The following is a 21347-nucleotide window of genomic DNA, read 5'->3' as shown; positions in this document are numbered from 1 at the left end:
GGAATTACCTTTGAAAATGTCCCCTTTATGATTCTGTGGTCATACAAAACTGAAATCTAGTGACTTTTACATTTTCTATTTTACTCTAGAGAAGAGGAGGCTTAGAAAGAACCTCATCACTTTCTACAACCACCTGAAAAGAGGTTGAAGTGAGGTTGGGACTGCAGTGAGAGGACCAGAGGAAATGGTCTTAAGCTGAGACAGGGGAGACTGAAATTAGATATTAGAAAAAAAATTGTTCACTGTTAGGGTGTTCAGGCATTGGAATAACTTGTCCCAGGAGATGTTTAAGGGGCATCTGGATCTGGTGCTGGGTGATGTGGCTTGGCGGTTTAGGTGTTACAATGGCAGTGCTGGGTGAACAGTTGGACTGGATGATCCTAAATGTCTCTCTCAACCTTGCTGATTCTATAATTTTATTTACCCTGACAGGCTGAGTGGGTCAGCGACTCTACTTCTACCGACATGCAAAGGGTGGCTTTTATTAGCTGAGAACTTAAGAACTTAAGCCCATATAAATATCAATGACAATAAATTCTGCTTTCACTACGGATTTGTCTATAGTTCTACCTATGTTACCATGATCTTTTGAAGACCTTTTTTTGGAAGAAAGGTGGTGAACTGACAGCTTCAAGTTTGATGTTCTTAATTCTGTATTTTCAAGATATAAGTAAATATTAAGATTCAGATGCTCAAGTATTCAGTGGTTATTGCTTCTCTACTGGAAACAGGAACAAGATTTGCTGTCACTTTGGCTAATAACTGGCTAAAAACATAGATTAATTATGTCTAACACTAGTTCACTCACAGACATGGTAGTATTGCTTCTTTTGCTTATCTATTTGTGTCTTGTCCTTTAGGCATTCAGCTAACCTACTTGCTGTCATTTTGGGCATCTATTCTAAACTCTCACCTACTCAAGACAGTCAAATGTCTCTCTGAGGTCCTAGTCTCTCTCCGTCAACTGTAGCAAAACTGTAGATGGCAAGACTACAGATGACCCTAAAGTTTTATACTTTGAGCAATACTGTGGCATGATTCATCCAGGCAGGTTAATGCTGGCCTTTAGTTAGCAAACTGGTGAGTATGGGAATTGTCCTGTTAGAGGTTTGTATGGTATTCAGCACAGAGGAATTTCATCTAAGACCAACAATAACCCCATTCCCAGCAGTAGAAGTCTGCAAAAATGTCTCCTAGAGTTCCTAAGGGGCTGAAGAGAATGTTTCAGTTGAGGTGTGGTGACTCCACACACCCAGCTCACAGATTGGGATGAGTTCCTGAAGGATGTGTCTTGCTGGAAGTAGAATGGATTACAAGTTTTAAACAGCAACAAAACTACCCCAACTTTGTGGAAATGACAAGCCCTCCTTCTGAGAACTAAAGGCTGCCATGAGCTGCAGGGAGAAGGGGAGTGTGCAGCTGGATGTGTGTGTGTATTTGTGAAGACGGGAGGAGTGACAAGGAAAGTTTCTTCTATGAAAGAAATGATCTAATTTGAAGCAAGTCCCTCATGGGAAGAGCTGTGACAGAGGCTGCTCTGTTCCTGTTAATTTTCACAGTGCAGCTGTCAGCGGGTCTGTAAATAGTACTCTGCGAAGCCAACACTTCCTATCCACACATCAACCATTCAATTAACAGAAGAACAGAAGAAGGAAATAAAGTGCACCACAGCCTTCTATCACGGCTTTGATGTTTTCCAGCAATTTATGAAAGTGTACACAAATCTAATTACAAGCCCCACTGCTTCCCATTTACATGGAGCTCCTCAAGTTCAGAGCTGTTTATACCAAAATAATTGTTAAAAATACCTCAGCTGATCTACGGCACTGTGGCCCCCCACTCACCGGAGCCACCACGCTGCTCCTCCCTGGGAGTTTCTGCCAACTCAGCACTCTGGAGCCTGTGTGCTCACACACAATACCTGCTTCCCCGCCACTCTGTGGGCGCAGCGCCCACGCTACAACTTCATCATGCCCACAAAAGCCTGCTTCCCTTCTCCCCTCCACCTGCTCAGAGCTCCTTCTGCAGGCTGTCACTGTTCTCCCCTCATCCCTAATTCACTGAAATACTCCTCTGCTGTGTTGGCAGGGGGTGAGTGCAGCTGCTTGGATGGTTTCTGTAATGGGGATGTGCCTAGAGATGGCTTTCCAAAGTCAAAAACGCACCATAGGAATGCACAGCAAGAATAACAGTGGTCATTAATGCTAGCTGGTGTTGGTTCCTTTGATGAGGTGCCTGAGCATCCAAAGGCAGGAAGATGCGAAACAGTGTCCTATTTGACGTTAGTTTGAAAGAGGCCAGTGCACACGACATTCTGATAAAGACTCTTATAAGTCCTGGTCTTGTGGGTGGCATCCCTGCCCATGTCAGGGGGTTGGAACTAGATGATCTTTAAGGTCTCTTCCAATCCAAACTATTCTGTGATTCTTGGGGCAATTTTTGATACTTTCACATTTAAGTCACTATTACCTGCTAAATCAAACAGGTGAGAAATTCTTTCAGCTTAACTAATGGAAACAAATCTCCTATAGTGTTAGAGGACAGATAGTACATTGCCTAAGGAAATAAGATAATTCTTTCACCTGACTGTTAACAGTGTTTGGCTGGGAAATTTTGTGCGATGGGTGGACTTCCAAAGAATAATTGTGGGTAGAGACTGGAAGTCAACCTCATTCAAGGTGTTGCATCATTCATATTTTCTTGATTACTGAAATATTTTAAATGTTATAACTAGAGATCTAATCAATCTGTCATCTAATAAGACTGAGAAATAATTGTGTAATTTGATATAGGTGACTCCTGAATAGAGATTTGAAGTGGTTTTTGTCATTTCTGTTGATGAGAGCTGCGGAGAGAAGCCTCCAAGTTAACTAAGTTTTATGTTGCAGTACTTGCGGTTTTTCAAAGTTCAGTTAAACTGAATCTTTTTCTGAAAGGCAGACGTCTGTTCAGTGATTGTATCCAAGTCTCACATTTTCCCTTCTTTTCACAAAACCAAGGAATCTATCTGAAAAGTAATTTTCATGGAAGATGTTTAGCCAAGCATAGATAGACTTGGGATGATATTGCCGGAGTGCAGAAGAATTGCTGTGCTTTGACCAAGATGCTGCAGGATTTATAGTAAAACAGAAGAGAACCTGTTTGGTGCGGCAATCCACCTTACAGAATTCTGAACATCTTAATGGCCTTAAGTATCATTAATTAAAGAAAGATTTAGAATTAACATAGTGCTGAAAATTAGTGTGTTAAGCAAGTTCACAGCACATGTCATCTCTCTTGTGGGATGCCTGGTTTCTGAATCCCAAATTGCTTTTCTTGGGCAGCAAACATCCAGGACAGATTTCAGGTCTTCTCACATTGGATGTGAAGTTAAGTATTCACTCTAAGCTGCACTCTTTTTAGGTTTTGTTTTTAAGCACAGTTGGTCCTTTTTCATTCTAAGTTGCTAAATTGCACTTTGAATGAAGAATGACTGGTTTGGTACTGGTGGACCATCGCAAAGTGACGCCTAAAATTATCTAAAAAGTACACTCCTATTTGGGCTTTGGTTTGACAGCTTTCAAAATCTATTTCTATAAAGTAAAATTCTGCCAGAGGTATCTATTTCCCTCTATTGATTATAATAGAAACTCAGATGACAAACTCTTCAGATACAGTTTCTTAACTTCTGGATGTCTCAAATTAAGTGAGATGAGTCCCACCTCAGGTATTCAGTCTAAGTCTGTTATTGAGTTGTCCATTATAAAAGGACAGGCATGCCCAGAATGTGATATTGCCCATCCTAGCACAGATAGATAAAGGGAAAAATGCACAAATCTCTGGAAATATATCTCTTCCTTCTGCAGGAATCCTAGAAGATATTTAGAATAGATCACAAAATTTTAGACTGTTAACCCGAAGTCAAATTAATCACTCTTCACTTCTTCTCAACCCTCTGCAGAAAATGTATGTAACAGTATTCTTCTACTCCTTTCAGGAATTAATTCATAACCAGGAAAAATTTGAGTTGCCCCATTTTGGGTGAGATGGTGAAAAAGGTGCAACAATGCTATATTTTTTAATGCTGTTTAGTTTCTGTGTAGGAAAAAGTCTGATGTGATTTATGTACGTGTGATTCTGCCCCTCCACTCCACTTCACTCTCTTGAGACCCCACCTGTAATGCTGCATCCAGCTCTGGGTCCCCCAGCATAAGAAGGACATGGACTTGTTGGATTGAATCCAGAGAAGGCCACAAAGATACTTGGAGAACTAAAGCACTTCTTTTAGGAAGACATGTTGAGAGTGTTGGAGTTGTTCAGCCTGGAGAAAAGAAGGCTCCAGGGTCACATTAGAGTGCCTTTCAGTACCTAAAGCACTACAAGGGAGATGGGTGGGTAGTCTGGACAAGGACCTGGGACGACAGTACAAGGGGGAATGCCTTCAAACTGAAAGAGGGCAGGTTTAGTCAGATATTAGAAAGAAATTCTTTACTGTGAGGACAGTGAGGCACTGAAACAGATTGCCCAGACAAGCTGTGGATGCCCCATCCCTGGCGGGGCTGAAGTCCAGGTTGAATGGGGCTGAGCAACCTTGTCTAGTGGAAGGTATCTCCGCGCATGGCAGGGAAGTTGGAACTGGATGATCTTTAAGGTTTCTTCCATTCCAAACTATTCTATGATGGTTCTAGGAAGTGTAAAGAGTATATTCAGTGTGGGTGGACAGACAAGGCCACATCTTAGATTTGTAAGATATGTTGTGCAGAATGATTCTTCAACATTTGGCTGTTGCCCAGGTATGTCGACATGGAGAGAAGGAAAAAAATCAAGCTGAAGGTGATGCCTAGGAAGGAGCATGACTGACAGGTATGATGATAACGTTGTCCAAAGGGATTGAGAATGGAGGTGGAGGAGAGAAAAGGAAGGTTTTGGGAGGAAAAGCTCAAGAGCTCTCTTTTATACATACTGAGTTTGATCTGACATCCACCAGAAGATGCTGGAAAAACAGTCCAAGATTTTGGTTTGGACAGGAGTCAGTCCTGCAGTAGAGAAGTTAGATCTGCAAGCTGTCACTGTAGCAATAACAGCTGAATTTGTGTTGGTGGATAAGGCTGCTAGGGACAAGCCTTGGATGATGAAAGGTAGAGAATGATATGAAGAGACCTGTTTATGTCCCCATATGGATGTGAAACAGAGACAGGAGGATATGGAGTAACCAAAGCTAAAAGTACAGGGCATATAATTGCTATAAATGTATTGCAAATACATGCAAAAGTACATGAAAATTATCTTATAAAGAAGGATACACAGATCAAGTAAAGCACTATCATAAAGTTGATGAGCTCATAGGCAAAATGATCTAAAAAGAGGACAAAAAAAACCTCTCTTGATAGGTAGATACAGAAGGAACTTTGGGCCTGCTCAAAAGTAAGGGATTTTGGGTGACTTATTTATAAAGGACATTGACTGTGTAAAAATTGGACAGCTTTAGACCTGTTTGGTGGACCCTTAGGAGAGAGAAGTGCCTTGCATAGAGAAGTGGGCTTGCAGTGGATGGTGGTCAGGCACCTGTCCAAGGTAAGGTTAATTAAAAAAAAGAAGAAAAGAACTTTCATAAAAGAAAGTTGCCTTTTGAAACTATTAGGCAACATATGTTGTGTGAACAGGAAGTCACAGTAGAGCAATAATCCTGACAGCTGTGGAGAAACAGGAGTCTGCTGCAGGAACAAACGGCTCGAGACCTGACAAGAATGATGATGGATGCCCTGTTGGTGGTACATGAGGACAAACCAAGAGACGCTTAAATTGGCTGAACCACAGGAAGAATGTTGAGTTGGCATCACAACAGGACAAATGAGGCCAGATCTAGCGGTGAGAGAAATGAAAGGGACTGAAGGAAGATGGCACCACTGCCACCCTCCCTCCCAAGGACAGTGGTTGCTTCGCTGTCTCACCACGAGGTGGCTGCATTTCTCTGTGAACATACAAACCCTGAACGATGATGCACACTCTGATGTGCCATGAAAACGAGAATGGGAACAGAGATCCTTGCAGTATTTGGCCTATCTCGTTCAAAGTGCCTTCGAAATTTTGAGACACTGTGGGAAAGACTTTTTGTGCTCCATGTGTTTTTCATTGAGTGTCGTTCACCTGGCAAGTCCTCACAGGTCTGCCGAAGACATGGTAGCTGTGTTGTTGTGCCTGCATGTGGTTCATGGGAGATACAAGGCAATGCCATGTAACTTAGCCTATAATGAAAAGGAGGAAATTATTAATTCCCTCCTTGCATTTCCTGTGAACCAAGAGTATCTACTTGGACGGCTGCTGAGGTTCAGCCAATTCACAGACACTTGTGAAGCCATGGAAACTTGATTGTGAATCTGGGATGGGCAACTAGTAAAGGTTAAATTGTGATGCTTTTTCAGGTGCCCAGGTCTGGTTGTTCAAGGACATTCTGTAACAGCTATTTCAGTCAGACAAGTCAAGACAGTCCCTTAAAATTGACCCATGAAGTCTCCAAATTCTGAATTGCTTTGTACATTCTAAACTCAGGTGATATCACCAGAATGGAACTGTAATTTGTTTCCACGTGGGGGAGAGATTAGTATATTAAGTATTCTGAAAGTGGGAAGGGAAAAGACTGGGGAAGAGTAATAATATTTTGGGTATACTAGACCTAGATAAAATGTTCAACTCTCCTTTTGTTTTGTCTGTTTTATCCTGTCTTCCTCTCACTTTTGTTATAGGAATTTGCATGATTTTTGGGATGGGGAGTGATATTTCATTAACCTTTTTATAGTACCATACTCTGTGGAAATGAACATCCTGATGATACTGACAGGCAGTATTATTTTGGGTCAAAGTTTGAAAAGAAGTCATTAAAAGTACCTCTTTGACCTGTGTCAGGAAAGATGTCCATAATATATGACTATGGGATGTCAGCACCAAGCACACCAGCTTGTTTTGTTAGAAGGATCCTTTTAGGAAGAGACTCTTAAAAGTATTGAAGTACTTTAAAAAAATGAGAGATTTTTTTCAGTAACATCACTGGTAAACATGTAAATTTCTAAAGTGATTTGTCTAAGATGGGGTTCCAAAAAATGAGATCTTGATGATTGCTAGTTTTAGATATCTTTTCCCTTGTAAAGAATTTTCCATTTTCATCCCTGCAAAGATCTAGAGAAAATCTGTTGGGCCCACTTTTAAACTTATTTGGATAAATTCATGAATTTACATTAGAGTCTCTTACTGAAAGGGAGACTTTACACTCTCAGATATTTTTAACTGAGCTTTCTTGTATCCTTTCCAAGTTGTCGGCATGCTTAGCCTTTCATGATTTACACTTTGAATAATTAGTAATAAAAATAATATAGTATTATAATAAACCAAAACATGTTGTACCAGATTGTCTTTCCCTACTGACAGTGGAATACCTTACATTCCTCTGTGTGTCATGATGGTGTACAAATATCTCTTTGCATAGAAAATACATCTCCATTTCTATTTTCTTGAACTATTAGTCTTGGAACCTCATATTACTAGGTATTTGTGCAAGTAGAATGATCCCTCCAATGTTTCCTAGAAGATGCAGTAGCTAGTCTGACACCCTTTCAAAAGTTAGAGATAGGGGACTGCATTTATGCCTAGGTAGGTGCTTTTGTAGTAAGAAGGAGAGGCACCCATACTGTGTGATTTGTTTTTACGTTCTAATGCCTCATAGGAGCATGCTGCTCTCTGCTGAATAGTGGCAGAAAGTTCTTAATCCTTTGCCTAGAGGCAAGGACTTCTTGAGGAGGGAAAACAAAGAAGCCCCTAGGCGTAAATTTCTGCTTGATTCATTTCTCTGCAACTTAAAAGCTTACACTTATGGTGAATCTGACCCAAAGTTGTTGGCATCTGTGAACCATAGGCCTTTTTTCAGGTCTTCAAAACTGCTGATGACAGGACACAGCACCCCTTGGTGTCCTGTGCCTGTGAGGAGTGACAGTGTAAACCTAGCCCTTCCACTGACGAGTTAAGCACATCCAAGGCTCTGAGCCTTCCTGGATGATGAGTAGCAGAGGAGAAATAAATCATCCCTCCTCCTCAGTCAGGCTGCAGGGCAGCCAAGGCTGGACCAATTCTCACTTGCTGTGTTACAGAGCTACTCACCGGCATTGTCTGGCTGCCATGCAAGGCATTGATGGCAGCTTGGGCCTCTGCATGTGAAGAGTATTTCACAAATGCACACCCTGAAAGAGGAAAAAGAAGTGTAAGAAAGGTTGCATGGATATCACCATAGTCCCTGTGGCTCAATATCCTGTCCTCAGAACTGGCCCATATATATGGTTGTGGGAAAACTATAACAAAAATATGCCCTGGCCTTTTCCAGAGTCCAGTTATCTGCAGCCTGAGGACCACTTAAAGCACAGCTGTAACCAGGATTCCACACTCCTTGTAATGAGCACTGACAGACACACACTTAGAAAGTACCCCTCAAATCTACTCATGTTTTGACCTCCACAGCTACCCATGGCAAAATCTTGCACAATTTTACAATTTATTGGGTGAAATAGACTTTTGTTTTATTTGTATTGACTTAATGCCAAGTATTCCTCCATCTGTGGTTATGAGAAAAAAGATTGTATAAGTTATCAGAAAGCTACACATACTTTTTATAAGCAACCACAGGCCAAATTTACAGAAGGCATTCTGGTTACTCCAGACTCATGAGGTATCATATCACTGTCTAGTAGAGCTCTATGAGACACTATTCAGGGCTTGTCCTGACTCCAAGCAGCATTGGTGTGACAAAGCATGAGACAACTTCTTATGAAGTAGCAGGGATGGGAAAGGTACACATGGGATGATTACCATCTTGTCACCACCAAAATTTGAATCTTAGTCTTTCATAGTTGCAAAGTCAGTGCCTGTGTAGGTGTTCTCTTCTGGACATTAGAGAAATGTAGGCAGTGCTTCTCTGCCCTGCATTGCCATGTGAGAAATCTCACACTGAACTCTTACATAAAGTTTTAGGGCAGAAAGGGCATTTATGAATATGTGCTAGAGTGTAGAAATGATCAACACTTCAAAGGGTGACATGAACCACTAGAGTGGGGGAATGTATTGCCAACACTCCCATCTACAAGCAAACTGACTCAGAGAGAGGAAGGGCAATTTCCATATGCTAAGGCGGTTTTTGGAACAGATTGGGAAAGATTTGAGAAGTTCTGGCTTCCATTCCCTTCTATTACTACCAAAGACTTTTGAGCTTTTAATCAATTTGCAAAGCCCTCACTGTTTCCCTGAAGGAGTGCAGAGAGGATGCCAGTCCTGACAGTGGGATGGCTCTACTTCATTCCCTTTGCAGCATCATCCTTATGGTTCCCTATGTGCAGAGTAAAAAAACAAAGCAGTAGACTTTGCAAACTAGAGAATGAGCCCCAAAGGTTCTTCAAATCATGACTGCAGGCTGATAGAAGTGAGATTGGAGAAAGTGGTGATAGCCCTTTCCAAAAACAATATACATATATGAAATTAGGTTACAGTGAGAAGCCCTTCACTTTGTGTTACTCTCTTAAGCACTGTGCTCAGACTATTTCAGGAAAAGCCCAATGATTATTGCTAATAGTTGGATCTAATTTTTAAGGAGCTGAGAGGAAACAATCATGAGAAAATGAGATAGATAAACTTCAGCTGGAAACAATAGGGATCAATTATGACATAATCTCAGCCCAGCATTCCCGGGCTCCTGAGATACTGCATCTTCCTCTTCATTAATGAGAGATAATCCAGAATTAGGATGTTTATTTGCAGAGATTCTTTTGTACTTACTGCCTCTAAAAAGAAGATGCTGATTAGCAAATACACAAAAGCTTTCCAGTTCCAGTCACCAATTGCATTTAGAACAGGATTTTTGGCTGCATTGTTGTTGTTGTTCACTCTTTTCAAGTAAAATTCACCTCTGTGTTGAGAGTCCTAATGGATCAGTGGAGCTGGATAAAGGTGGGAATGAAGGGAGTAGTAGGCATTTATCTTATTTAATGCCTAAGATATTAATGGATTTCCTCCTACTGCTTTCTATTAACTGCTTCTAGTAGGTTGTGAGGTAGCAGGACAAATGAAAACTCAGTTTTTACTGGTGTATGGTGTCAAGACAATAACAGAGATCCCAACAATTTGTTCCTTTTGTTTGTATGTTCGATGGATGGCTTCTGTACACAACACCAAAAGTTCACATAATCTTCCTTTCCATTGTCACCAAAACTGACTCCAGAAGCTCTTGAACCGAGGATGTGAGTCAAGCCAGTCTTGTCAGAACAATAGTGTCCCTTTGACAGGAGCAAACCTGGAGTGTGAAAGGATTTTGACAAACAGAGCTGAACAGGGTGATACATGTGCTTAAGATTTTCTTGTTTCTTTATGTCCAGATTACAGAGCTGGAAGGGCTGCTCTGATTGTCTTGTCAGCTTGGAGAAGACTGCAGAGTCAGGCCCCAGGATTATGATTGCAGAGGGTGTTAAGACTCCTCTTGTGAAGGGTGTTGTGGGAAATTTTAACTTTGTGAGTTATTGAGGCATACAACTGCTGAATGGGAAGAAAAAAAGGACAAAAGGATAGAGAGCAGCAGCAATGTGGATTCTGTGGGTCCTGAGGACTCCTGCAGACCTGGCTGCATGCTGGTGAGCTCTGCCTGGAGGAATACAGAATCACTCCATCATCTCCCACCAAAATCAGGTGCTGCACTCCCCTTCAGACAGAGAAACTCCTCAGTTCCAGCACTTCTTCCACCTGGTTACCTACTCCAGCCACTGTGTCTAGCACTGAGTGCATCACACTGGAGGTATTTCTGCAGACCTTGAAGGGCATGCTTTTTGTCTCACAACATCACCCAAGGCTTCATACCAAGCTCAGGAAACTTTTTGGCTGTGATGACATTAAACTGGGAAGCTGCAACCTGCCTTCTGAGGGCACTGAGTTACCTGAAGGACTTAGAGGCTCATCACAGGGATGCCTTGAGGAGCTTCACATAGTGGGTTTGGGTAGGATTGAATTCTATGGGATTTGATTGCCATTTGGAATTTAGACAATCTGCTTAAATCTCCACTGATGTAGAATTTAAGCCTTATGGGTTTTACCTAAAATAAGTAGCTCACAAGCAACATGTGTCACATATAGGTTTCTAGCAGATGGAAAACATTGCAAACTGGGAATAAATTTGTGGGAGTTGTGGCTTGCCTGACTGTCTCCTAAGATAAGGGCACTAGCCTTAAGTTTTCCATTGGATTGACTGTTCTGTGTGCGTGTGTGCATGTACGAAACTGTGTGCGTGTAAATTAGGAGCTTCACATTCTCAGTAAATAGCACCAGCAAATGGAAGCTGGTAATATTAACTCTGTCAAGGCTCAGTATTGATCCTGAGCAGCTCAGTGAAACACCAGCCTGAGACTGCAGCCTGCTAGCACTAATAATTAAACTGGTTAGCAATATGGAGCTGTCACTCAGGTTCTGTCTTACAATGAAATTGTTTAAGAAGAAAAAAAAGTTAAAAAAAGGATAGAGCAAGCATGAAGACAAGTCTGTGGGTTGGATCTCCTCTGGAATTTGTTTTTTACAGATCTCAGACTTTATTGCCTTTATTATTACTCTGTTTAACTCTTTTATCATTACACTTCGTTCCATACAATTTCAAGTGGAAGTAGACATGGGGTATTTTGCTTTTCCCCAATTTACTGATTTGTTCAGTGAATGAAGTGCCTAACTACCTGCTGTTATGATGACTGGAGCTCTTCTAGGCCATTCTAGCCCACTGCTTCCAGTGGGGCAGCCCCTGTCTCTGAGTGTCATGGAACTTAAGCACACAGCTGAAGAAAGGTGCCCAATGCCTATTTTCAGCTATTTATATCAAGAAGGCTGACCTGTGTTGATGTATATTGAACAGCAGCCCTATAAGGTTGGTGTGAAGTTGTAGGTTTTTTTAGTCACCAGTGATTTTATGGAATAGCAATCTCTTTCTCCAGTGTATCACTGTGATTTGGATTTTTTGTCTCCCTATTGCAAAAATATGCTGGTTGATGTTGTCACTTGTCAGAATATCCAGCGAGATGCAAACTGTGTCAGCAGGACTGGCCTCTTCTCTAGTGTTGCACTTTCCAACACAGTTTATGCTATATTATATACAGATCAATATTTAATGGATACATTATACCGTCAAGAGAAGAGGGCTTCCTATTCAGATTGAAGTTACTTTGTGTAGAGACTGATGGGGACAAAAAATTACCTTCCTGCTTAAGAGAAAGGCCTCATTCTTATACCTGGGCTGTAGCACAGAATCTTTTGTGCTATGCAGGTAATAAGTGATGTCAAAAAGTGGCAGAAGGAGGAAAGGACCCAAGTTTTGTAATGAAGCATTTGCATGTTTCAAACAGTAAATTTCTACTGAATCTAATATTTAAATTGGCACCTGTAGCCTTTTAGCTGTGATCAGTAACTGATATGAGTCCATGCAAAGACCAGGTGGAGAAGAGCAAGACCTAGGGCTAGTGGATGAAAAGTAAGTAGAGGTGATGGTGGAGCCAGTGATGTTAAGCACCAGTATTGCCTTTTATTAAAGAAAGAATCATCCTGTTCAACAGGATGGGGAGAGCACTTCTTGAGTAAATATAAACACCTGTTCAGAAGGGAGGCTCTGCCCAAGAAATAATAGGCATCAGTTTGCACATGGTGAGGAATAGCTCTTTGGAGACGTCTGTTTTAAAATGCAATCTGCTTTTTACTCTCATGCATAAACAGAGAGTAACCCGCAAAGTAATGGCCAAAGTGATCCCTCCTATAGTAAGAGATACTGTTCTAGAGGCTAAATGGTACTTTTGTCACATCAGAAAATGACGCTAAGGCCAGGTCTCACTTGACACAAGCCATCACCTTACCTTTGCTGTTGCCGTCGGGTCCCCGAAGGATTGTGCATTCCTCAATGTTGCCAAATGCCTCAAATAGCCTGCGCACGTCATCTTCCGACTGCTGCTTATTGAGCATGCCCACAAAGAGTTTTCTGTCTTCTGGAACAAAATAAAGAGATGCTTACCATATTTCAGGACAGTTGTGAAAGCCAAGATGGCTCAGTATCACATGAAAAACAAGCAATGATTTCATTGAGGTGACATATTTCACAAGCTGCTAATCTTTTCAGGTGGCTGACTTGAAAAACCTTAATAGCATCTGACTTTCAATCAGTACTTGAAAATAATCCAGCAAATAAAAAAACCCAAACCAAAACCAAACCAAAAAACCAAAACCCAAATAAACCACCAAACAACAAACAAAAATGATTTGGTTAAATATAAAATCTCTAACTTCTTAAAATCTAGGCACCAAAGTCTTCCCAATCTGCTTCTTCTGATCAATTTTTGCAGTCAGCTTGCAGTAACTTAAATGACAACATTGCTCAGAGACTGCAATCCAAGAGGAATATAGATAAAGACAGCATATAAAAACCAAGTCCAAATGAAAAATAAGTCAGTAGCCCTCACAATACTAAATAAGTTGCAGGAAAAAATATTTAACATAAGCTTTTTAAAATCAGGATATAACGGAACTCACAGCCTGTAAATTGGAGATTTGTCACTAATGCCCACTCAAAGACATGTATCTACAAGCTTGGATGAGATTTTTTAATATATTTATAGAGATAATTTGAAATGCGGCTCAAGTTTTTGAAACATAATTTTTTTTGAAATATAAAGTTAACTTATATGACTGCTAGTATCTGAGATAAGCAGGAGGTATTTCATGCCAAAACAGAACATGGTCTGCTAGTAGGTAATTGTATTTTGAACAAAAATGCTCAGTGTGACCCAGCAATGAGCACATCCAGACCAGAAAGTCAGCTATGCCCTGGTCTGGAACAAAAGCAGTGTGGGCAGCAGGTCAAGGGAGGTGATTCTGGCCCTCTGCTCTGCCCTTGTGGGACCCCACCTGGAGTGCTGCATCCAGCTCTGGGGATCCCAGCATAGGAAGGATGTTGACCTGCTGGAGTGACACCATAGAAGTGGTTGGAATGAGAGGATCTTTAAGATCCCCCCAACACAGATCATTTTATGATTTATACTTGGGCTTATATCAAGTTTGGAAATCTTCATGAGACACCTTCAGAAAGCATTAGTGAATCCAACCAAACTAATGATTGTCAGAAATACGTCAGAGGGTGCTGAGTGATGCCTTGAGATGAGGTTTCTGTTCAGGGACTAGCAGCATCACACCAAGGTAAAAAAGGGAAATTTCCATAGTTTACATCATGTATGTAAACAGGCCATTTGCACATGATTCATAAATGTCTTATTTATCATTCATTAAACACTATGTAAATGTGTGAACCAAGAGTGTTTTTTCAGAGCACTTTACAGAGCAGATGTAACCAATTTGAATAAATATATGTAAATATATAAATAAGTTTAATTTTTATTTAATTTATTTTTAAATGTACTGGCTAGCCTAAAGCTGAACAAAACATTGGTTTACAATAACCTTTTTCTGGCTGACTAGTTGGGCAATTGATGTCACTTTTGTTCACTGAGAAATCACTGGTGTGGGCAATCTGTTCTGCTTCAGCCAGTGTTTGATCAAAATTCCCCTCTTCAAGACACACCTGCACATTGGCAAATTACTTTACAGCCTTGGATGTGAATAATTTTTCATGCAGTGGCTATTGAGTGGGGATATTAGGAGCTTTCAACTCTGCAGTTGAGTTATCCATGACAATGAAAAGTGAACTGCCCACAGAAAACAAGGAATTATGTTGCCTTCAGTTAGGCTGCTGAACTGGTAGGAGAAATAGGTTTAGGACGGTACATGTTCACTTCCTATAGGTGAGAAAAACAAAAATAGCCTTCTGATAGACATATTAAAGCAAGAATTATTCCTACCTTCTTGGACTTGATTAACAAGAGGGGCATTTTGAGGTCTTTGCTGACGACACAAAGCTCAGACTTCAAAGATGTACAGTTCTGAACCTAACACCATGTTGGTTGTCCCCACCTTACAAGAAGGTGATTGGAACATGTGAAAAGACTATTTTCTCAATCATCAAAATGTCCTGCAAAAGAAACTCTAAAATGTGAGATATAAGCCTTAGAGAGGCAGCTACTGAAGTTCACTGTGCAGTCTGTGGGCGAACATCTTTCAGTCCAGGACATGAGAGAGCATTAGAAAAAGAATCCTGATCTGAGTCCATCCATATATTGAAAGAAAACCCACCCAGCAAAGGAGACCAGCTGTCCTGCAAGATGGGAGATATTTCAGGAGGGAAGCAGAACAGTGAGAATGAATTAGGAATACCGCTGGCAAAAGGTTTTATCCAGAAACTTTATATCTAATAAATACTTCTAGCACAACAGAAGCATCTGTTATATAGTACTTTATACAGCTTCCCCTGTTTCAAGTAAGCTGCATCAGCAGCACTCCTATAGCTGTGTAACTGTGTTCTCACCAGACTTTTTGCTAATATAAATGTATCATTTAACAAGAAAAAATCACATCACTCCTCTGTCAGCAAAACTCCCTAGTGTGGAACTGGCCTGAAACTACCTTGTCTAGTCTAGTTTATGTAAAGTTAAGCCAGGTGTTTTAGGAACCATTCAACTTTTTAAAATATTTCCCCCCCCCCCCTCCTCCTCCCCCCCTTCCCCCCCCCCCCCCCCCCCCCGTAGCTCTGCAGTACACTGGGAATGGTGGTGTTGGTCTCCAGAGCTGGCTGGCAGATGAGGTGGTGCTTTGGTGATCTGTCTACAGGTTGGTTGTCAGATCAGCGGGAACAGGCTCTGCCAAAGGTGAGGACCACCTCTCTCAAGTGCTGCTGGTGCAGCAGCTCCAGGGAAGGTGGCATGAAGGAGTGCCCCGTGGACAGCCAGGGCTCAGCTGCCTGGACATCACCCCTAACCCATTCTCTAAGTAAGTGTCTTGTCTCTCTCCTGAAAAACAATGCTTTGTGTTGTCAGGGGAATCATTTGTCATATCTGCCATCACAGAAATTTACACAATCATACACTTGACTGCTAAAAAATGAGTCAGTTTAACAAGTTTTCTACTCTGTGTGGTTTTTATAACAAAGTGCTGCATTTGCCTCTCACATCCCAACTCTTCCAGGGGACTCTGCAGTGTGTTTTAGTGACACCACTCACACATCCTGGGTGGAAAGAGAGGGGGAAGAGTCCAGCATATGGGACCATTCAGCATATTCCAGGTCTTGGCTAACAGGTTTATCCACTGATGGTCATGGATGAGGCTCTTACACCCTGAGTGTTGTCACACACTGCTCTTCCACATTGTAAACAAAATACTGACATGCCATGCACCAAGGCAACTACTTCTGATTTGTAAATATGTCTAAACAAGGCAATGAGGCTGCTAGAGTAAAGTGAAGAGTGGATGTGTTGGTGTCAATGGGGGGACCTTCAGCATGAGTGCATACCATAGGAGCTCCCATTAGATGTTTCCAATGTCCTCTAAGGAGAACAAAGGGCACTACAGCCTAAAAAAATCAGAGTTTTAGGCTGTACACAAACCTGGAACAGTCCCAGATCAAGCTGTCCCTAAGTTTTCCCTGCCTGTAGGGTCCATCTTTACCAACCATGGTTGACCTACACCATCTATCTGAGTCCCATGCTTCCTCTTCTTTCAGTGAGACATTGTGCCACATCTGTGTGTCTCGGAATCCACATGGGAACTTCCGAGCACTGGGCAGACTCGATTCCCTGTGGCCTCCATTGCCAAGGTCAGTGCTATCATCATCATCTCAGACTGTGGGACTGAGGCATAAAAAACCTTCAGACCAGCCTCCCTAAGACCTGGGTCCCAGGGGAAAATGAACACAAAGTCAGGGAGAACAGAAATAACAATATCCAGAGCAGAAGAGAAGGGGAAAAGGAGGCCAGGCATGAGCCCATGATCTGGGATATCCCCAACAAGAGCCGTGGGCATGACCATGTGCTCCAGCCTAAACTGTCCTGTGGCCTTAGAGAGGGAGTTGTACCACACAGTACCACAGTGTCATACACAACAGAGATGGGCAGCCATGAGGAGCATCCTCTATCTCCTCCCTATGAAGGAAATCATGACATTGTGCTTACTCAGCATGTCTAAGTACAGGTGTGATGTAAGTAGCCTATTCTGTGTTGTCTCCTCCAGGTCACATGTGGCTGTACATCTGATATTGTTCCACTTCTGAGCGTCTTCCCTTTGCTTTTGTCAAGAAGGACCTGTCCAAATTTCTGTCTGTTATGTGCTCCAAAGTGACGATTTCAGACTCTATCTCACACCCAAATGTTATATGCTGGTGAGGACACCTTGTTAACCTTGCTGCAGGGGCAACTCTTAAAACAGCAGCACTATGAACAGTTACACTGTCCTGCAGTGTTGTGACTGAATGTGGTGTCCATATGAGCCTCTACTACCCACATTTTTATTTACCCTCATTATTTTTCACCTTATGATCAGTCCCTCCCCGCAAGCTGAGCCCATAATGCCTGCTTCGCTCTGGAAATATCCAACCATGGATGGATATTTCTGTGTGTGGTGGCACCCAGGGGAGCCAAGAAAGTTTTGGCTGATGCACTCTGATATCATTTAAGTTCCTTCCAAGTCTACGCGTTTTCCATAAACAAAACACAAAAATGACAAAAGGCAGTATCCTCAGTTCCTCCCAGAGCTACAGGCAGGGAGAGGAAGACCACAGTAATGGCAAGCCAGAGTTCCCAGAGTTGTCCCCTTTGTGACATTTCCAATATTCCTATGCAACCAGACTTCCCTCTTCCTGACTGCTCTGTCAGCGACAGAGGCTTGTACCTATCAGAAAAAGCTGGCTGCAAGGCACAGTGGTGAAGAAATGCAACTAGTCAGATAAATATACAGTGTCTATAAATCTCCTTCCTGTGTTTATATGAAGCCTTGGCACCTTCCCTGGTGCAAATAGGGGTTAAATTATTCCCTGTTCTATTTGTATTTAAATGTTATGTTTCTATGATAAGCACAAGGCAGAGGTGTCAGATGGGCCTGAGTGAAGGAGACAAAACATGTGAAAGGTGAAATAATAGAGCTCTGCAAACCAAGTGCTGAGAGGAGAGAGGAAGGGGGGTATGGGAGCGAGGGGAAGGGGGAGGATGGGCACTAATTAAAGAGACAGAAGGGACAATGAGATGCAGGATGTTTGACCCTCTGTGGAGCAAGAGGACAAGAACAAGAATCACAGCAATTATGGAGGGACTGGGGGAAAATTAGGGTCACTCACAGGGGGACATGACACAGGATTGTGTTTATCCAGATAGCTCTCGCTAATGTATTTGTGTGCGTGGGGGTACATTTAGATAAGAGTATATAAATACACATGTTCTCGTATTCCACATGCTAAACAAAGAGGTTGAATCCTAGTATCAGGAAAGCATAAGCCAGCTTTACCACCTAAAACATCGCATCCAAGGCTCTGGAAATAAAGAGGGACAGATATACCTCCTCTGTGGCCCAGGTTAAGGAAGAGGGTGAACCAAAAGTTCACTACAGTCCCTTCTAGCCACAAACCCCTTTATTCTAAAACCTTATTTCATTCTGGGTTCATTGCCGGAGCATCACACACGATAGGGTGTGAGCTTTTTTGTGCAGGAGCAAAACTTGTATTTTTAAGTTTCTGTATGGGAATGCGCATCTTCTGTGTGTGCAAAGTATTCACCAGAGCAGCTCTCTGGTGTTAATGCCTTTGGCTTTCTAAGCATCAGGACCAGGTTGCTGTATGGCTTAGTTTCAGAAAGCAGATGCTAATTAATTCCTTTATTTATATAGCTAATAATTATTTGTCCCTGCTGCTATTCTCCTCCTCCCCAAACACTGCTTGTACACAGAGTAAGGGACCAGCTACAGTGCTTTGGTCCAGGTGCTGGGAAGGCCTCTAGGCCTATCTCCTTGGCACCATGACAAAAAAAATGAGCAGCCTAGGGAAGTTTTCTGTGCAGGTATGGGTAAGAAGAAAAGTCAATGTATAAGACCAAGTGGCACATTTATCAGAGAGGATTGAAGAGGCAGAGTGGTTCTTCCTTGCCCATACTTCTGACTTATCCTTGGCAAAGCAAGGAGAGGAGACGACTCTGAACATGTTCATCACATAAACATACAGAATCGTAGAATGATTTGGGTGGGAAGGGACCTTTAAATATTATCTAGTCCAACCTCCCAGCAGTAAGTAGGGACATTTTCAACCACAGAAGGTTGCTCAGAGCTTTGTCCATGCTGCTCTTGAATGTTTCCAGAATTGGAGCATCTACCACCTCTCTGGGCAACCTGTGCCAAAGTTTAACCACCTTTATGAAAAGAGAAGCATTCCTTGTATTTAGTGTGAATCTGCCCTCTTTTAGTTGAAAAGCATGAATCCTTGTCCTATAAGTATGTTCTATTATTTAAAAGTGGGTGGTCCCGTGGTGTAATGGTGAGCACTCCGGACTCTGATCACAAGGTAGTGAGTTCAAGTCTCAGTGAAGACCGTATTGGTCAGTTAAATGCCTCCCTGCCATCCGATCCCGTCAGATCTCGGATGCTCAGCAGGGTCAGCCCCGGTTAGGACTGGGTGCTGTAGACAGTCCTGAGGACTTCACTGTTACTGTCCAAGCTCGCTTGGCTGTGGCAGATGGACCTTGGGACTTAAACGGTGGGGCCAGTTCTGTGCACGCTGTGCCTCACCTAAAAAATCCACTGTGCAGGCTGGAAGGGCACACCCACGTGGGGAGAGCCCTGCCCAAATCTTTGTTTGCAAAGTTTGGCCATACATACATATACATTATTTAAGTCTTTCCCCATCTGTCTTGTTCAAGTATTGAAAGATGCAAATAAGATCTCCCTGCAACCTTCTCTTCACCAGGCTGAAAACCCCCAACTCTCTTAGCCGTCTTCATAGCAGATGTGCTTCAGTTCTCTCATCATTTTTGTGGCCTCCTCTGAACATTCTCTGAGAGGACCAAGGCCTTCTTATGCTGGGGGGCCCAGAGCTGGATGTAGCTCAATGTGCTGGATTTAACACTCTATGTGGGGTCTCACAAAAGCAGAATAGAGGAGCAGAATCACCTTCCTCAACCTTTTCATGCAGTCAAGGACATGTTTGGTTTCTGTGCTGCAAGAACACATTGCTGACTTGTGTCCAAGCCTTTTGTGCACCAGTACTCCAAAGTCCAAGCACTGGGATCAGGAATATGCTGAAGTCACAGTGGTGAAAAAGAACTGGGTTTCTTTCAGACTGCTATGAACAAGGTATCTTCTTCAGGTCAAAGAAGAAAGGAGGAGCTATAGAGAGGAGAGGTGAGCTGCAGGTGCCCTGAACCTTATGAAAGTTGGTTTGAGCTCTGAAATCAAATCTGCAAGCTCCAACCTGTCTCCCTCTTGAGCCAGTGCTAATCAGGTGATCAATAGGCTAAAAGCAGAGCATTACCCAGGTCCTGAGTTTCACACTCCTACTGCCATTTTCACAGCAGTCCTACAGCTACGTGATGATGATTACTGCCCTTTACACAAGGGAAGTGATTACGAATTCTGTTGTAGCTAATTGTAAATTACCTAATTATCCTCTCCATGGTACCTTACTGGAAAATACATGAACCTTGTACAATAGAGGTGTTTCAAAAATTAGGATGGGGAATAAAAAACAACAACAAGATTTGAAAGGCCAACCTGTTGTTCTGGAAGCAACAGAAACCTACTTCTACCTAACTCCAAGCAATAGTAAATGAGCCCTGCACCAGCTCCTATTTCACTCCTTTTCCCTCCTCCCCCATCACCCCTATCAAACAGCCCCCTCAAGGGGCAATTCTGCTGCAGGCTTTCAAATGTTTGGTGACTTCACCTATTCCTAGCAGCCGGGTGTTACGGGGCATCCGTAATCACATCTTAGCAGGAGTGATTTCTTTGTACTGATCTCTTCCCCTCCTCCCTCCCTGGTTTGGTTTCACTTGACAGATCCTTTATATCCCATAAGTTAGCAGATATGATTGCACAGCTGCTGGTCTCCAACTGCTGGAGACAGAGGCTTTGAGACACCTGGGCTAGAGAGAATAGCAGCTAATCTGAACAGCTGTGTGATGGGGACAAGCGCAAATGAATATAAGCCCAGGTGTGGGAGCATAATTCTCCTGAACAAAGAAGGAACCTTCATCCCACAGGTGCATTACTCTCCACTGTTGCATCTGAAAAAAACTTAGTTTGTTGAAGGATTTGTCTTATTTAATTGCTTGGCTGCACTCTGAGCCTTGACTTGGACATGGATCCTATAAACAGAGTGAAAGAACAGCTGAACAAGAGACAGAGGGGCTGTCTGACTCACTGTGCTGTCTCTGGCAATACTCAGTTGTGGGTGTTTGGGAAGAGTA

At 42.3% G+C, this 21347-nt stretch overlaps 1 protein-coding gene across 12 annotated transcripts in view; it reads right to left on the bottom strand.

Moving 5' to 3' along the window:
- Positions 1-21347, bottom strand: part of CELF4 (CUGBP Elav-like family member 4) — a 714867-nt gene that overhangs the window by 91831 nt on the left and 601689 nt on the right. For 8 of the 12 annotated variants that reach the window (XR_011699890.1, XM_071579960.1, XM_071579949.1 and 5 more), the window contains exons 4-5: positions 12885-13013; positions 8128-8207 (exon numbers count right to left, since the gene is read on the bottom strand). Coding sequence is in view for 11 of the 12 variants with exons in the window: in XM_071579960.1 (XP_071436061.1) it covers positions 8128-8207; positions 12885-13013 (209 nt within the window). In the remaining variant the exon portion in view is untranslated. The remainder of the gene's footprint in view (positions 1-8127; positions 8208-12884; positions 13014-21347) is intronic. The other 4 variants (XM_071579952.1, XM_071579956.1, XM_071579954.1 and 1 more) reach the window with 1 other exon arrangement.

Source organism: Pithys albifrons, chromosome Z, assembly GCF_047495875.1.
Source record: "Pithys albifrons albifrons isolate INPA30051 chromosome Z, PitAlb_v1, whole genome shotgun sequence".
NCBI lineage: Eukaryota > Metazoa > Chordata > Aves > Passeriformes > Thamnophilidae > Pithys > Pithys albifrons.
The sequence above is the reverse complement of the archived record's forward strand: the minus strand, read 5'-3'. Positions and strand labels throughout refer to the sequence as shown.